Source organism: Antechinus flavipes, chromosome 3 (assembly GCF_016432865.1).
Source record: "Antechinus flavipes isolate AdamAnt ecotype Samford, QLD, Australia chromosome 3, AdamAnt_v2, whole genome shotgun sequence".
NCBI classification, from domain to species: Eukaryota; Metazoa; Chordata; class Mammalia; order Dasyuromorphia; family Dasyuridae; genus Antechinus; species Antechinus flavipes.
In genome coordinates, this window is record NC_067400.1 from 321,119,039 (window position 1) to 321,137,896 (window position 18,858).

The 18,858-nt window shown below is 36.4% G+C and overlaps 1 protein-coding gene across 1 annotated transcript; it reads right to left on the reverse strand.

Moving 5' to 3' along the window:
* Positions 1-218: 218 nt before the first annotated feature.
* On the reverse strand, positions 219-14,107 carry LOC127554164 (mucin-13-like). Its single transcript, XM_051985469.1, has 6 exons — positions 13,999-14,107; positions 10,723-11,172; positions 8,715-8,837; positions 6,900-7,003; positions 1,389-1,447; positions 219-381 (listed from the first exon to the last, which is right to left on the reverse strand). Exons 1-6 carry the CDS (start codon positions 14,045-14,047, stop codon positions 234-236), a joined length of 933 nt encoding a protein of 310 aa, XP_051841429.1. The 5' UTR covers positions 14,048-14,107; the 3' UTR covers positions 219-233.
* Between the last annotated feature and the right edge of the window lie 4,751 nt (positions 14,108-18,858).

Consider the following 18,858-nt stretch of genomic DNA (forward strand, 5'->3'; position numbering starts at 1 on the left):
ATTCAACTTGTCATTTTAATTATTTGTGGGCAACTGTTAGCACTCAAAGAATAGAAGAAAAGAGGATGATTGGCTAAAATTAAACATGGGGCTTTATTTATTTATTTATTCTAATTTATTGAATTTAGTTATTAAACTTTGAAAAGCTTATCTACACATTTCATGTAAACAGCTTTCAATTGAACTTGAAATTGGCAGATCTTTCCATGAATTTTAAAGAAATTATACTAGCCTTACCTTGATAAAAAAACACCCTCTTGTTGGCCTACTTGCTTCATTATAGCCTCGTTGACTGTCTTCTCTGTTATCTTTGAAGTTATGTTAAATAAGTTTGTGACCATTATTTCAACTCTTTCTGTGCTACGCATTTTAGATCTTGTTCTGGAAAGAAATGCAGAGGATAAATATCTAGTGGATTACAGATTACATTTGAAGACCCTTAGGGAAAATTACTAACTACCCCCAAATCTGAAATCTAGTTCAATTTTCTATTCAAGCAATTGTAAACTCTTTAATTTAGTCAGACATAGAAATACCTAACTTACACTGGAGGGAACTATGTGCCTTTCCAATAAAATCAGAGTTAATCAGTGATCCTTTGGGAAGCAATTAGGTATCACAGTAGATAAAGTATTGGACTTGCAGTTAGGGATACTTGAGTTCAAATCCAGCCTCAGACACAATTAGCTGTTTGACCCTAGGCAAGTCAATTAATGGTTGCTTCAGTTTCCTTAACTAGAAAATGGAGAAAAACAATAATATCTACCTCCCAGGAATCTTAAAAGGACAAAATGAGATATTTGTAAAGTGCTATGCAAACTTCAAAGTACTATAAAAAATTTCCAGCAGGCATGTACCATCACTCCTAAGCCTGAAGTGTCCCAGTGTCCAAAGTACTGGGACCAAAGTCAGGAAGACTCAATTTCATGAGCCCAAATCTAGCCTCAGTTACTTCCTAGCTGTCTGACCTTGGTTTAGATCACTTAACCCAGTCTACCTCATTCATTCCTCATAAAATGAGCTGGAAAAGAAAATGGCAAACCATTTCAGTATCTTTACCAAGAAAACCTCAAATGGGGTCATAGAGAGTAAAACAAACAGAACAACAAAAAGACTTGTTTTTAAGGAAGAATAGAGAAGAAAGGCAATAATGTAAAAATTATTTTTGTTTCTTTTGTCAGGAAGCCCTGAATCAGAAAATTTGTAAAGAATAAATCCAGGCCCTTTTTTGGGAGTTTTAAAAACCATGCTGCTCTTCCTACTTCCCCCCTATCCAGGCAGTGGCACCAAGGGAAGAGTAAAAATGGTGTTTTATGGCAAGAATGACAGAGAAATGAGGCAGCACAGTCCTTTGGGAAAAGTTAAGACAGAAGCAGCCCCTAACTTACTGTAGGCTGAGAATTACTGTTTGTCCAAACGTAGAATCATTGCTAAATGCAGACTGAAACTATAAAAGAGAAGAATTTTGATTATGACTATAGTTGTATAAAAGTGAAATTCAATTATCAACAGAAATTAATTTGAAAATTAATCTAATTATACATCATTTGTCAGCATATAGATATTTATTAAGTTTTCCCCCCTGAAAGAACACTTTTATTGTTATTTCTCTTCTATTCAATAGTATGAATCTGTCTTACCAAGTAGTACAATGGGAAGAATCTGGGGCTCAGAGTCAGAAAAAGCCACTTTCAAATCTGGCCTCAGACACTTACTAGCTATTTGGCCTTGGGATAGATGATTTCATCCATCCCTGTTTGCCTCATTTTCCTCAACTTCTAATGGACATAAATAACATCATCTACCTCTCAGGGTTATTGCAAGGATCATCTGAGATAATATTTGTAAGTACTTAGGACAGTGCTTGGCACAGAACAAGTACTATGCAAGTTCTAGTTATTATTGTTGTTGTTGTTGTTATCCAACATGAGATAGTGGATAGAGTTCTTAAATTGAAGTTAGAATGGGTTCAAATATTGTTTCAGTTACCCAAGAGTTGCATAACTGTCTGTGCCTCAGTTTCTTCATCTGTAAAATATAGATAATAGCAACTACTTCCCAGGGTTACAGTAAAGCTCAAATGTATATGGATAATTATAATTCCAGGTAGAATACTTTTAGTATTAGAAAAAAAGGAATCCTTGGCTCCCTGAATGAGCTGTATGTTCAGTATTGAAAAATATCTCATGGAGGTGTTTGTATTTAAATTGGAATTTAAAGGTTGACTATGATGTGGGTAGAAATGAGGAGGTGTGCACTATTATGTGTATATCGGTATGTATGTGTGACTTGCATGTAGATTTGTGTACAGGCACAGAGGAAGCCTCTCAGGCAAAAGGAACAGTGTGAACAAAGGTATGGAAATGGGAGAATTACAAGGCATGACTGGGGAATGGTTAATAGTCCCTTTGGCTAAAGAATTGCATACATGGAGAGGAGATGTGGGAGAAAAGACTGGATCTAATATGTTGGCTGCTCTCTAAACCCACAGCCATGGCCCCTGACCACTAGGTCTGATTTGCAATTTAAAGTTCCAATTTCTTTTATTTTCACCATTTTTACAGTAACCAAAATGGTACCATGGCCATTACTTCTTTGTTTCAAAGCTTTTGCTCCTCATTTGTGATTAAAAGATAAGAACTGAATAGAAAATTTGATTTTCAAATACATGACTCGGAAAAAAACATAAGGAGGGACTGGGAGAATGGTAAAGAGAGAGGTAGAATAGTATAAATTGTCTGTCATAAAAGAGGCAAGAAAAAGCTTTTACTTTGGAAGGGGAAGAAGGTGAGGAAGGGGGAATGAGTGAACTTTACTCTCATCAAAATTGGGTCAAAGAGAAAATAATATATATACTCAATATGAATATAGAAATCTATCTTACTCTGAAGGATAGTGGGAGGTAGAGGGAATATCAGAACAGGGAAGGGAAGAAAGGCCATATTGGGGTATACAGTGGTCAGTAGCAAAACATTTGAGGAGAGTCGAGATGAAAGGAACGAGAGAATAGAATAAACGGAGGGGGGATACAGTTAGCAATAATAATTGGGAAAAGAATTTTGAAGCAAGTTTCTCTAATAAAGGCCTCATTTCTCAAAGGTATAAGGAACCAAGTCAAATTTATTTTTAAAAAATGAGCCATTCACCAATTGATAAGTGATCAAAAGATATGAAATATGACTAGACTACTATAAAATCATGCATATCCTTTGACTTAACAATACCACTATTAGGCATGAATTGTAAAAGAGATTTTTTTTAAAAAAAGAAAAAGGACCTATATGTACAAACATATTTATAGCAGCTCTTTTTTCAGGGCAAAAAAAAAAAATTGGAAATTGAGAGAGAATGCCCATTAATTGAGGAATGGCTGTAAACTGTGGTATATGATTATGATAGAATATTATTGTTCTGTGGGAAATGATAAGATGCTTTCAGAAAAGCCTAGAAAATCCTCCATGAACTCAAGCAAAATAAAATGTAATCTGTATGAAGTAATTACACAATGTATTGTATTGTGTACAAAGCTGGGATTGTCAGCTGTAAGTGATTTTGCCATTCTCAGCAATACAATAATTTACAACTACTCTGAAAAACTTATACTGAAAAATGTTATCCATAACAGTGAAAGAACTGATTGTGTCTGAATACAGACTGAAGCATATATTCTCTCTCTCTCTCTCTCTCTCTCTCTCTCTTCTCTCTTTTTTAACTAATTTATTTTTCTTGAGGCTTTTTTTGGGGTGGCAGGTAGAAGAAAAAGATCTATGTTTTCTTTTGTAACATGAGTTTTATGGAAACATTGTGCATAATATTGCATGTACTTTCTTAATGGGTGGGCGGGTAGGGAAAAAAGAGAAACAATATGGAACTCAAAGTTTTAAAAACAAATGTAAAAAATTGTTTTGCAAATAACAGGGGGAAAATTAAAATATTTAATTAAAAAATCTTTGTTTGTTCTGTTCCTAACACAGAAAATATCTCCTTTCTGCTCAACTGTGCTAAAAATGTATTTTCTTCAAGAAGCCTTCCCTTGACTAACTTTATCCTACTCTAATTATGTTCTAATATATCCATATTTTCTCTCTCTCTTGCTTTCTCACTCTCTCTCTCTTCTTCTTTTCTGTCTCTTTTTCTCTTTTTCTTTCTTTCTTTATCTCTCTTCTCTCATTGACAAACAACTTGCCCATGCACATCTTTTTATTGATTCTTTTATTGTTCCCAGGTTAGATATTGTATTTTTCCGTGAAAAATTCCAACTCATGGAATTTGTGAACATAGTTTTCTATTTCTTCAATTGGCAAGCATTCATTAATGCTATATAAAGGGTGAGGCCTTGGAAAAAGAATTTTGAAGCAAGTTTCTCTAATAAAGGCCTCATTTCTCAAATGTATAAGGAACCAAGTCAAATTTGTAAAAAAAAAAAAAAAATGAGCCATTCACCAATTGATAAGTGATCAAAAGATATGAAATACAACCAGAGGACTATAAAATCATGCATATTCTTTGATGCATGTCAAAGACCTGGAGATTAAAAAAAAAGAAATGCTTCCTTCCCATAGGCATATATGTATACATAGACACACAATATACACACATTGTCTCTGTAAGGTAGAGATCATTTCACTTTTGTATACATATATATGTACACACACATATATACATAATATAAACAAAGTGAATTTAAGGTGATTTTGAGCAGTTGTCTGTATGGAGAGTTAGAAAAGACCTCAAATAGAAGGTAGGACTTGTTTTGAATTTCAAAAGAAAATAGGGAGTCTGGGAGGTAGAGGTAAAAAGGGAATACATTCTGGGCCTGAGAGAAATTGAAGGCAAAGGCAAGGAGGTGTTATATTTCTAGTGTTGGGTGTGAAATGGAGGGTTGTATTTGGGGAACAATAGGAGGCCAATTGGCTGAATTTTTTAGTGTGTAAAGGGAAATGAAGTATACTAATGCCAGAAAAAAATAGGTTAAGGACAGATCGTGAAGGATTTTAAATGCCAAATAAAGGAATTTCTATTTGATTCTAGAGCCTAAAGAGAGTGCCTGGAATTTATTAAATGGGGGAATGACCTAGTCTAACTTGCATTTTTGCCAATACAGCTTGTAGCTGTGTGAAAACTGGATTGCAGGTGAGGGGAACTGAGTCAGAGAGGGAGATCAATTAAGAGACTATTGTAGTAGTCCAAGTGAGAGGTGATAGAAGCCTAAAAGAGTGAGGTGAACGATTGTGAATTGAAAGAAAGAGACAGATGCAAAAGGTATTGCAGAGGTGGAAATTAAAAGATTTGATAATTGATTAGCTATCTAGGATAAAGACAGGGATGTATTAGAGCCATTTCAAATGGGCTCAAGAGATTGTTCATTTTCAGTGACGACGTTTATGTCTCAGAAATTAGTAAGAACTACAAATCAGGTCTTGGTTTATCATGTTGCTGATTGTTTAGATTTAAGAAAAGGATAGAGAAATGTTAATAATGTAGATGAAATTTTAAAATGTGGCCCAAAGCTGATTGTTAAAACATTTACCAGTATACTTTCAGAGAAGGGAGAGTGAAAAATAAAGGACAGCTCCTTGATTGTGAACCTTGTGCCTAGAAAAGTGATAATACCCTCAAGAAACAAAGTGAAACATACTACCCTTATCATGGTAAATACTATTCAGCACTCAACAAATGCTTATTAAATTAATTAATTAAATACAACATTTTAGTAGCCTTCTTTTTGGTAATGTGGCATGTTCTAGAAAACATAACTCAATAAATACTAGCTTAAAAGGATTGGTTTGCAATTAATTCTAAGTCACCATTTAGTGAGTTTATATTGGAAGATCTTGGATCCTTAATGAATATTCTTAATGAAGAGTATTATATCGGGGAAGCCAGATGATGCAGTGGATAGAGTATGAGGCTTAGAGTAAAGAAGATCTGGGTTAAAATCTGGCCTCAGACACTTAGTAGCTGTGTGACCCTGGGCAAGTTACTTACCTCTAAATGCCTCCAAAAAAAAAAAAAAAGTACATTTCATCAAATTAGCAGTAAGGGTTGAAAAATACCTTGGAAAGTTCTTAACTCCAGATCAGTCTTTCCACTAAACAATGATTCTCAAGGTCTCCCATTGTATCCAGGGCCATCTCCAGTCTCCTGATCTATATCCTGCCACTGGACTCAGATGGCTCTGAGGGAAAAGTGAGGCAGGTGGCTTCGCCCACACCTCCCTCACTTAAACCCAATTCACCACTTGCATGTCATGGCATCCCTGATGTCATGATCTTCTTTGAGGATGAAGAACAACAACAATCATCCTTATAGAATGAAACCATAACCAATTCAGGAAAAAAATTCCTCTTGTGCTTATGTAAGTAGATAAGAATTCAAATTCCATTCCATTCAAGATGAGTTACAATGAAGCCAGAAATGGAAAATGACAACTTTTTAAAACTTAAATATAATGCATGTGGTATGGATTTTTTTGGGGGGGTCATTTTTCTTTTTGCTATCTGTTAGCAATCAAGTCATTCAATTTTTAAAACATCATCTAAGAGTTCCTGTATCCATTTTTAAAATGATTTTCTCAATTGGACTTTGTTTTTCACAAAGCAGCAAGAGAATGATAAAGTGCTAGGCTGGAGTCCAGAGAATCCATCTTTCATCACAGATAATAGCTATGTGACTGTGAGCAAGGTCACAATATCTCTGGGTCTCAAGTTCTTCATTTGAATAATAACACCTGGCCCAAAGGGCTATTGTAAGTATCAAATGAGACCTATATATTAGATTGCTTTGAAATCCTTAAAAGACCAGATAAAATTGAGAGATATTATTATTAGTATCATCACAAGGGCAAAATTCAAGCAAAGACCTCTAAGAATATTTGTGAAGAATCAGAAAGAACTTACAAAACTTTGTACTTTGAGATGTAAATTCTGATAATTTTGAGACTTTGGGTCATCCAAGTCTGATATGTCCCATCCTATATTCAATATCCCAGGAAATGTTTTTCCTGAAAATAAAAGGTATAGATGACATATTACTCAGATAAAGAGTTTTTAGTCTTCTTAACCTACAGAAGAGAAAACTAGAGGAGAACATGATAGGGTTCTTTAAGTCTCTGAAGAACTGTCAGGCTAAAAAGGAATTAAAATTTTATCATGGCTCCCTAATTAGTCTTTTGGAATTCAGTTTTTTCCCTCTAAACCATCCTTTATACTGCCATCCGAAATCACCATCCTAATGCAATGATCATACCAAAAGTATACCCAGAAATTTTCAGTGACTCACTCATTGCCTGTGGAATAAAGTATGAATTCCTCATCTTGACATGTGAGGGTTTCCACAATCAATTTCCTACCTTATTCTTTGATGCTTACTTCCTTTCACATACTCCGTTATGGGCAAATTGTCCTGGATGATAGTTTTCTTTTGTACTGCTCTCATCCATTTCGTTCTTATGCCTGAAAGGGGCTCCTCCTATTCTTGGGTCACTCTACTGAAGCCTCTACCTTTTTTTAGGTCCACTTTAAGGGTCACCCCCATGAATCATTATGATTTCACAAATCCCAACCCCCTCTTCAAATCCCCAAAGGAAAGTGATTTCTTCTTCCTCAAAGATCTAGCACAATACTTGGATTTATTCTTTGAACCCACCCATTTTATCTTACAAGGGCAGCAAAGTGAGACTTTCTATCTAGTGAATAGAGTACAGGGCCTAGAGTCAAGAAGGCTTATCTCCCTGAGTTCAACTCTGGCCTTGGAAAATTATGCAGTGATCCTGGATAAGTCACTTAACCCTGTTTATCTCAGTTTGCTCATCGGTAAAATGAGCTGGAGAAGGAAATAGTAAATCACTCCAGCATTTTTGCCAAGAAAATGCCAAAGAAGATCATGAAGAGGCAGGTGTCAGTAACAGTTACTAAAGCATACTAAGAAGACACCCAAACTCTAGTTTAACAGAGAGGTGTACACTAGGCCAACGGAGAGTTGTATTATGGAACACCTGAGAGACTAGGAGTCAGGGGGTTTGAATTCCAAACCCAATACTGTCACTAAGTAGCCCTGAAATCTTGGGCAATCATTCTTTTCTTTGTGCCTCAGTTACCTCATCTGGTTGAATTCAGTAGTCTCCAAGTTTCCTTCTAGCTCTACAATCTATCAATTATAATCTGCTCCAGTTTCAAGGGAAAATTTCCTTGGATTCTTACTTTTAAAAAAAAGAAATCTGTTAAGGCAAATTAATACAATATAAATGTTTAGTTATTTTGATTTGTGGCAGAGAGCTACTTATCTCTAATGTTAAATAAAATATTATTTTGTCTTGGACCCTGGTCCAGCTGTTTAGTTAAAAGAAGTACTGTTAACTCAGTAACATAAGGTGCTACTTATAGTTTCCCATAATTACTTTCATGAATTATTTTTTGCTCCAATGGTTGAGGGACTAGGAGACAGCAGCATAAGTATGCTAGAGAAAGTGAAGTTTTCTCTAATACAAGAAGACCAAGGTTCAAATCTTGCCTTTGACACATACTAGCTATGTGATGATGGATAAAAATCACTGAACTTCATGCCCTGGAAAAGTTGCTAAGATCACTACACTGGTTAAATCAGAGGATCAGAGAGAGAGAGAGAGAGAGAGAGAGAGAGAGAGAGAGAGAGAGAAAGCTTCTTTTTAATAAGATTTGGTTTATCAAAGACTGATAGGATGGACTACAACATACCTGGGTTGCACTCTTGGTCCTTATAGTAATACCCTTCTGGACACAGGCAAAAGGATTCATTTTTCAGATTTATACACTGAGCAGTACTGTAACACCTCATCTTTGTACAAGGCTCATCAGGAACTAGGGTAGAAAATGGAAAAGATCTACATTTAAAATATAAAGTCAAGTCATATCTCTTCAGGCTTCATTTTCCTCAACTATACAATAAGGAGATTGGATTAGAATCTATTCTTTAGCTGACTTTTGTAGTAATTTCTAACTCTAAATCCATGAGAGTCTAATAATTCAGTCCTCTGGGCCCTGAAATAAACAAGTGTAAGGAAAGCACTATAGAGCTGTCCAGGCGGGCCAAGGGATAGCCCATTGGGTTGGGTGTTAGAATGCTTCATTTTGAATTCTGTCTCAGATACTTGGTGGCTGTAGGACCCTGGACAACCAACACACTTATCACAGATTCAGATTCCTCAACTGTAATAGGAGCAGTTTGGATTAGAGAGCATCTAAATTCTTTCTAGCTCTAATCCTATTGGAGAGAAGGTAGGTGGGACTACTCCAAAGTGATCCCAAAGCATTACATCACAATAAAATGGAAAGGACTGAGCACTAGTCTTTACTGTTCTGAGGTAGCACTGTGTATCATTTGAAAATCTGCTTGACTTCTTTGGGCCTTGACTGCCTCTTCTGGAAAATAAATTGATTGCACTAAATGACTCCTGAAATCACTCTAAGTCCTGGTTTCCAGGCATCTCTCTTCTGCCCTAGCTCTCTGGACAAGCCCCACTAAACCTTTAGAAGGATGGCTCAGAGGCGGTAGGTGATGTGCCCAGGTCACCCAGCAAATCAGTTAATGAGCCAGAATTAGCACCCTGGTTGCTGAACTTCAGGGCCATAAGGAGGCACAGTGGATAGAGTCAGGAAGACTGGATTCAAATGTGACCTCAGATACTTAGTAGCACATAACCCTGCTTGTCTGTTAGATCATCTGTAAAATGAGATGGAGAAGGAAATGGCAAACCACTGCAGTATATTTACCAAGAAAATCCCAAATGGGATCACAAAGAGTCAAGCAAGACTGAAAAAAAATGAAAAACAACTAGATTTAGAAAGGCACTTGAGATGGGGCTGTCTCCAAAGAGTGTGCCAGGGACAATGGTTCTGTCCCTGGTACTACTGAAAATTACAGGTTTCCCCCTAAACCCAAATCTCAGTGTAGCCTGTGACCTGTCAGCACAAGGTGACAGTAGTAGTCCAGGCCCTAGGTTTGGTGAGTCTTGGACTTGAGAGCCTGCTGGGCCTATTCAGGACTTCTCCAAAACTGAAGGCCCCATGCTCAAAGAGAAAGCTGTGGGGTAGGGATAGGGGCAAGGCAAGGACAGAGAGATGCTTTCCTTTCTCCTCATTATAACCTCTTCGGGCTAATCTCAAATCCAGCCTCAGATGATTACTTTTAGCTATCTGACCCTGGGCTAGTCACAAAATCTGACTGCCCTCATTTTTCTCATCTGCAAAATGGGGCTCATAGCACTTACATCACAAAGTTACTGGGAGGATCCCATGAGATAATATTAGTAAAATTAAGAACTGAGCCTGGTATGTTGTAAATATGCACTTAATGGCTTTTTTTCTCTTCCTCTTCAAAATATATGCCCATAAATGTTCATTTCCTGTGAGCAGATAGGCCTTTCTGCTCCTGAGACTCATCAAAGGGGGCTGACAGTTTAAAGAAGCTTATGCAAAGAGGTGACCCCTAGAGGAAGTGAGGGAACAAGAAAGCTAATGAGGGATTAGTGGACAGACGATGGAAGTATCCTCTTTGATTTTTTCCATTTACTATTAGTATCTGCTATTTTTATCCTTTAGAGAAATTTCTAGAGTCGAGCAAATTTTGTTCTCTGGAATGCTCTCCACAACTTCAGCAAGGGTTTGGGTGGCTGCTCAAAAACTATCCTCGGATGTTGACAAGGATGGAGAGGATAATTTCCTTCAATGTTGTGGGGATTATTACCAGAAGGCGGTGGTGCAGTGGTTTGATTCCCGCCCTGAGTGGTTGTCGTGGGGAGTTGCGTTGTGGAGACATTGGTGGTTTGATTCCCGCCCTGAATGGTTGTCGTGGGGGATTCCGTTGTGGAGGCATTGGTGGTTTGATTCCCGCCCTGAGTGGTTGTCGTGGGGGATTCCGTTGTGGAGGCTTTGGTAGGTGGACTCCCGCCCTGAGTGGTTGTCGTGGGGGGTTCCGTTGTGGAGGCTTTGGTAGGTGGACTCCCTCCCTGAGTGGTTGTCTTCGGGGTTTCCATTGTGGAGGCGCTCGTGGCTTGACTCGTTCTCTGAGGGAATGTCGTGGGGGTTTCCATTGTGGGGGTGCTCTGACTACTGCTCTGAGAGAGTGTCAGGGGGTCAGCAGACATTGTTGAGCCTGTTGGGCTTGAGGTCTGTTGAGACTTGGTCTGATCAACTCCTAATAGGACAGAAATGGCAAATTTGAATGCAAAAGATAGACAACGAAGGTTAATACACATTATTAGACCCCAGTTAAACTGAACTTATACAAAAGATCTCTGCTCCTCATGAACTCCTGAGACAAACCCATTTTTCTGAAGTGCGAAGGGACAGGGGCTTGACTCCTTCCCTGACCGGGTGCCACGTGCCAGTAGTCTGATGCGAGTTCTGAATGCCCCGCACAGGTGGGAACCTCTGGGGGACGCTACCTTTGTGCATCTAGTGTTCCTTCTGAGATGCTTCAATTCTGCTTTGCCGCACCTTCTCTCCTAAGGATACACCATGCTGGGCGGGGCTGTGCCAGTGAATCCCATGTCATATGATATTCTAAATATTCAAATGGCTATTGGCAGAAAAAAGATTCCCCACTCCTACCACAGAGGTAGGCCTTAGAATACAAAATGAATTTTAAGATATAACTTACAAACCCATAGTCCAGAATACTTAGGCTGGAAGGCGGTTTGGCAGACTTGGCGCAGTTTAACTACCTTAGGCTTCAGGCTATGACAAGTATTGTGGGTTTCATTTCCTAGTTCTGGCTTTGCTCCTAGAGTCTGGCCCAATTTATCATTGTTATTTATCTTGAGCAATCTTTTTTCACCTTTGATTTCGAATTTGTAGAATAAAAGGGTGGGATCTCTAGGGTCTTTGGACTCTATATTCTATAATCTTTTTTTTTTTTTCTGGATCTCTAAGTCACAGAAGAAATACTTTGTGGATTGTTCATAACTTAATCTTGAGTTCAAAAGTGATTATATTCTCTGATGTCATGTTCAACCAATTTCAACCATCTAGGCTCTCCCAGCCCACCAGCTCCTCCAAATTGTTAAACATTCCCATCCATCTTTCAGTTTAAAAGACTTTTTTCTATGTCCATTCCTTGCAATCATACATTCTACTCTACTCTCTAGCTTTTCTAAAACAGGTGCTAGTTCTTTTCACAACTTGTTAAATTTCTTGTTTCTTTGAAACAATTTCTATATTTCCCTGAATCAATTATAGGATTTAAGACTGAAAAGCAGAGGTGATATTCAAACCCATATCCCCTTATTTCAAACTTTTCATAACTCCACCTACACCCAGGCTTTCTATTCAAGTTAGCTAAATGAAACACTAGCATGACTAATTTACATTACAATTATGCCTGCCTCATTCAACAAGAAGATAAGCATACTTTTCTTAAGTAGTTTTTTTTTTTCAAAATACATGCAAAGCTAGTTTTCAACATTCCCCCTTGAAAAACCTTATGTTCATTCCTTTTATGACACATTAGTACTGATAACTAAATCATGTAGGATGAAAACAGAAAGAAAATTTCCCTAATGAATATTGATGCAAAAATCTTAAAAGAAAAACTTGTGTTCCAAAATTTTCTGCCTTCTTTCCTCCACTTCCCTCCTCTAGATAGCAAGTAATCCAATATATATTACACAATCTTCTATACATATTTTCACATTAAGATAAGCATACTCTTTATGATGTCAATGTATTTCTGCTTTACCATTAATATATTATCAAACTTCCCCATAAACCTTAAAAATTTTAACTTTACAACAATCAGTAATTCCTTTCCTTTATTACATTGTTTTAAGGGAATGAGCTGTCTCTGAGAACACTGTTCCTTTTGGCCTATGAAAAGTGAGATTGATTATACCTAATGTATAGTGTAGAATCCGCATGTAATTTAGGGAGGAGAGTTTTTACCTATTATAATGAGGGCTCACTCTGATTATTACTGAGCCAGAAGTTTACTAGAGCTGTCAGGAAAATAATCTCTGACACTTAGTAATTATATATCAGGTGGCATGGCAGACAGAGAACTGGATTTAAAATCAGGAAAATCTGAATTTAAGTCCTGCCTCAGATACCTATTAGTTATATGATCATGAAAAAAGTTATTCAGTTTTGGTAAGCCTCAGTTTCATCATCTGTAAAGTTGAGGGATAATAATATCCATGCAGGACATGGATAATAATAGTGCTTTCTCATGACCTAGCGGTCCAGAAAAAAAAAAAAAGGATCCTAGAATATAGAACTTAAAGACCCTATAGATCCCACTCTTTTATTCTAAGAATGAGAAAACGTAGACCAAGAGAGTCAAGAAAAATAATTTGCCCAAGGTCACAAAGATAAATTGGTCCGGGACTGATTATGAGAATCAAATGAGGTAACATATAAAAAACACTTTGAAGACCTTAATGGGCTATAAACTATTATCATTATCATTATTATTTGGCCACCATATGGCAAGTCACAACCTGAGTTTCAATTTGCTTATGGGCAAAAGAGAAAAAAACAATCTTTACACAATATTCCATAATCTTAAAATACTATATTAACAAGAGTTCTGTTGTTATTATCATTCAAAGAATTCAAGGAACATCATTCAAGAATATAATACTTTCAATAATATAATAATATAATAATTATAATAATATAATACATTCAAGAATATATTGGTTAATTACTAAAAGCATGGAAGGGACTTTTCAACTATTTGCTTTGAACAGTTTCCATGACAATTCCTACTTTGCTAAATTCCATAATTCTAGATTAAAAAATAAACCAATTCTGCCACCACCTTGAATAAACCTCTTTGTCACAGATTGAAATATTCTATTAGAGTCCGGGATGACAAATATTACACTTCTTCTCTAGAACTCAATTCCTATCTGCCATATTAAGCTGCTCTCAGTTCCTCTGGACTACCAATGTCAACCAAAGCTATTTAAACCATTTCCAATAAATGGCTAAAAGCCCTTAAAGAAAAAATGAAGTTTCTTACCAGAAGCCATGAAAAGGAGCAGGCAGGAAAGTAAAAAGAAGGCTTTCATTTTGGATGCTTTCCCTTAGCAGTTCTAAGAGGAAATGATACTTCTCTCAATCTTCCTTTTCTTTTACATGACTGTATAGGTCCAAAGTCTGGTAGTTAACTGACGTCAAATTTGCAAAAGGCAATTTATGATTAGTGTTTAGCCACTGAGCACAAAATTACACTTGAATTACTTGTACTGAGTTCACACCTTTCCTACTCAGAGTTCAAAGGACCAATTGCATCAAATAACTCAGCTTCAAGAAGTTAGAAGTTTTAGATATCATTATATTCCTTTAAAATGAGAAATCATGGCCAAGAGAAGTTATTTAGATTTTATAATTCTATAAAAAGGAATATAAATAAAATATATATAGCAGAAAGTTAATAAATACACATATACAAACATGTATCTTGGTAGTGCAATGAAGCATCAGAGACTGGAATATTAATATCATAATTATAAATTATTAGAATTTCAATAAGTCAACAAGCATTTATTGAATACCTATTATATGCCAAGTAAAGTGGAGCTACCAAGAATAAAATAATAATATGATACAATAATAGTAACAACAAATCCTCAAGGTCCAGCTTCTCATCCATATCATGGGTGATATGGTGATAGCAAAGTTAGAAAATGCCAAAGTTATTTACAGTAGGGACTAGGTGCTCTGAAACCCTTAAAATTATCAATCAATCAATCAATCAAGTGTTTATATGTGCTATGTGCCAGGTGCTGAAGATAATAATTATAATGAATAAAATAATTTGTTCACAATGAACATTCTATAACAAGAAGTACATATAAAAATATATACAACATAAATATAGAAGTAATAAGTACATGCAAACATATATTTTTTTTGTAAACATATCTATAAACCACGTAATTACATATAAGGTAATACAGGAGATTCTAGCAGTGAGGGAAGAGAAGAGAAGGCTACATGAAGAATTTGGTATTTGAGTTGCCTTTTTAAAGAAATGAGGTGGATGTAAGAAAAGAGTAGATTTCAGGCATGGGTGAAAGCTATTTTAAAAAGCACAGGGGTGGTAAATAGAGTATCATGAGTTTAGAATAGACCAATTGGTTAGCTCACAACATGTAGGAGGGTTCCAAGTAATATAGCCTCACTGGATATTACTTTGATAATAGTACGTAGGATGGACTAGAATGGCTAGAGACTTGAAGCAGGGAGATCAATTAGGAGTCTTTTGCAACAATCTAGGCAAGAAGAAATGAGGACTTGAATTAAAGTTGTAGTTGTGTGAATGGAGAGAAGCTGGACATGAGTGACATTGTTAAGGTGGAAGAAACAAGATTTGATAACTGATTGGGTGTGTGGGATGGAAGTGAGGAGTTCTGGGGGAATGAAGCTAAAATGGCAGAGTGAAGGCAGGGATTTGTCTGTGCTCTTTCACATTCCCTCCCAAATAATTTTAAAAAATGTCTCAAAGTGAATTCTGTAGTAACAGAACCAACAAAAGCATAGGGCCAAACAATTTCCAGCCCAAGATAACTTAGAAGGTCAGTAGGAAATTTCTGTCTCACTGGGACAAGAGTGGAGAATGGTCCAGAATAGGCAGCTTCCCAGAATTTTCAGCCCACAGAAGATAAAGGAGTCAATCAGTTGGTCAGAAGGAGATTACAGAGGACCCCTTGCTGGCCTGGGTGCATGACTCTGTTGCATTGTCCATAAGAGGTTCCAGCTCAGTCCCAGGGCAAAGACAAACTCTAGCAGGAAAAGAGTCCCTGGCCACAGTTACTTGTGTTACTCACAAACCACAGCCCAGGCCAGGAAAGCAGTGACCACACCTCTCTCTGGATTACACCACTTTAGAAGAACTGAAAATTTACAGACTCCTAAAACTAACTCCGAAAACAGTGGCAGGAAAAATCTGAAGGTTGGGACTGTGGCCCCTTCACTGCAGGAGCAAAACTCATCTTTAACTTTTTCCAGTTGATTGACTGGCAAGTGGGCAGGCAGGCTGGCTGGGAACTGGGTGTGGGGTGGGGAAACAGAGGAAGAAGTGGCTGGGGGAGAGAGTGGGAGCCTGGAAAGGAGCAGCCTTTGGAGTGGATGATCCCAAGTCTGAGAAGGTGCAACCTCTAGAGTTGAAAGAGCATCTTTGGGGACAGGAAATGATTCAGTTTTTTTGTTCCTGCCCTGATTATAAATGGGAGAGCGGCTTATCAGGAGTGGAATATTATCATGATAATCAGAAATGTTCCCTCATATTCAGATCTGAGGGCTCTTCCAACTTTGAGATTTTGTGATCTCTGATTTATCTTAATGCCTATTGAATGAATAAATGTGGGTAATATATGTAAAATTTTGTCTTCACTCCCCTATAACCTCTCATAGAAGTGGAAAGCATCCAATAAATTATGAATAAGACATGTATCTAGTTCTGGTGGAAAATATGGAAGAATCTTGGTATTCAAATGGTATTCTGCCTGTCACTAGTCTGAAGGTTAAGGTACTCATTCTTAACGAACTCACTTTCCCAATGAACACTTTTCTCTCTCTCTTTTTAAATTTTTTAATAGTATTTTGTTTTCCAAATACATGTAAAAATAGTTTTCAACATTCATTTTTGTAAGACTGTGTTTCAAAGACCTTCAAATATCCTTCCTCACCTTCCTTCTCCCCAAAACAGCAAGCAATCTTATACAGGTTAAATATGTGCAATTTTTAAAAAGATATTTTCATATTTGTCATGTTGTGCAAGAAAAATCAGACCAAAAAAGAAAAAAAAAACATGAGAAAGAAAACAAATAAAAGGTGAAAATCTTTTGATCCACATTCAGTTTCCAAAATTCTCCCTCCTGATGTGAACGACATTTCCAATCTATTGGGATTGCTTTGAATTACCATATTATTGAGAAGAGTCAAGTCTATCACAGTTGATCATCCTCCAATCTTGTTACTGTGTACAATGTTCTTTTGGTTCTGCTCACCTCACTTGGCATCAGTTCATCTAAGTCTTTCCAGGCTTTTTTGAAATCCTTTCTTATAAAACAATAATCCTCATTATATTTATATACCATAACTTATTCAGCCCATTAACTGATGGGCATCTACTCCCATGAATACTTCTCTACGCAACATTAAACAAATAAAAAGAAATAATTCAAATTCAAAATACATGGCTAAGAATCCCTAAGAAATGGTTCTGACAATATCCAGAAAAGCTTTTCTCAGGATTTTATATCAATTTGGGCGTATAGGTAGCTCTTCTGCCATATACCTAACAAATAGTTATCCTACCTTTGCCTGAAAAATGCAAAAAAATCCACCAACTACCAAGGCAACTCAATTTACTTTTTGATAGCTCTGATTGTTAGCTTAAGTTAAAATTTAACTAAATTAAAATTAAGCTAAAATTTGCCTCTTTGTAACTTCTGTGTATTTTTCCCATTTCTACCTTCTGGATCAGAGCCCAAGAAGTCTGATTTTTTTTCCCTATGACAGCTTTCTGATATTATTATCAGTGGATATCATGTTGTTCTTTAGGATAAACATCTCTAGTTCTTTCAAAGAATTTTCCCATGACGTGATCATATTAGCTTTGTCATATTAGCTACTCTCCTCTGGATGCCACCTAGCTTATGAATTGTCTGGAACATGACATTCCAGGTGAGCAGAGTACCACAGAGTTATCACATTCCTCAATATAGATATTATGCCTTTAAATGAAGCCTAAGATCACATTTCTATTCTAATGATTTCATGGAGCCTAATAATTTAGTAGAGAAGAGAAAAATATACTGTAAGAAAGACCACACACTCACAGGAAAATGAAAATAAATCCAGGCTGACATTAAAAGCCCTTTAATTTGTAGGTTTTTGAAACATCAACATTCAGCTATTTAATTGTTAAAATGTGAATAAGAAACACAGATTATCACTAATTACAACATTTACACATATACACACCCTTATTAACTATCATATGTTGCTCTGGCTGAGACCCATTTTAAATTGTAGGTCCCCTACACTTGATACCTTATAACAAAAATATTCCATTCCAAATGAAAGAAGGAATTCTGTCTCCTCCCAAAATTCCAATGTTCAACATGCTAGAAATGCTTTTCAGTAGATGGTTCTGACCCCTAAAGCAAGAAAGCAACAAATGAACTTGAAGAGAATTGAAGACATGAATATATTTATTATATGTCATAACTTTATCAAACCAAATATAGACAAAGGCTTCACACTACATTTTTCCCTCAGCTACTAGTTTCACAACAATGTATTACCAATCATAACTACAACACTCTTCCTCCTCTTCTCCACTTGTCTTTTCTATTTTCCTTCAAGTCCCATCTAAAATCCCATAGTCTACAGGAAATCTTTCTCAACCTTTCTTAATGAATTATTTCCCATTTTTCCTGTATATAATTTTTTGTGTGGTCTTCCCCATCAGATTGTGAACTTTTTGAAGACAGGAACTATGTTTTTCTTCTTAGTACAATGTCTGGCACATAGTAGGTGCTTAACAAATATTTATTGACTGATTCAATGACTGATCAATCTGGGATAATCATTTTTTAAAACTTCATTTTAGTAAGCCTAGATGTGATGAAATAAGAGATGCAATTTGAACATTTGACGACGTAAAACTGAAAACCCTAAAATCTTTGTAAATTTCCATTTAATGCAAACTCCAGAAATTATATCTCATAATAAAACAGATGACAAAAACAGCACCGATATCTCAAATTATTTTGAAAGGAGATGGGCATTAATTAGACTTAAATTCTAGAAAGTCCCTTTAAGTTTGATAGCATGAATACAATGGCAGGCCAATTAGGATAAAACAGCA

Excerpts from the sequence above, each read along its gene's own strand:
- LOC127554164 (XM_051985469.1), bottom strand. The coding sequence starts at position 14,047 with ATGAAAGCCTTCTTTTTACTTTCCTGCCTGCTCCTTTTCATGGCTTCT. Across the intron at positions 7,004-8,714 it reads GGACCAAGAGTGCAACCCAG|GAAAAACATTTCCTGGGATA; the intron begins GTATGTTGTAGT and ends TTTTATTTTCAG. Across the intron at positions 1,448-6,899 it reads ATCTCAAAGTACAAAGTTTT|TTTCAGTCTGCATTTAGCAA; the intron begins GTAAGTTCTTTC and ends TCTCTTTTATAG.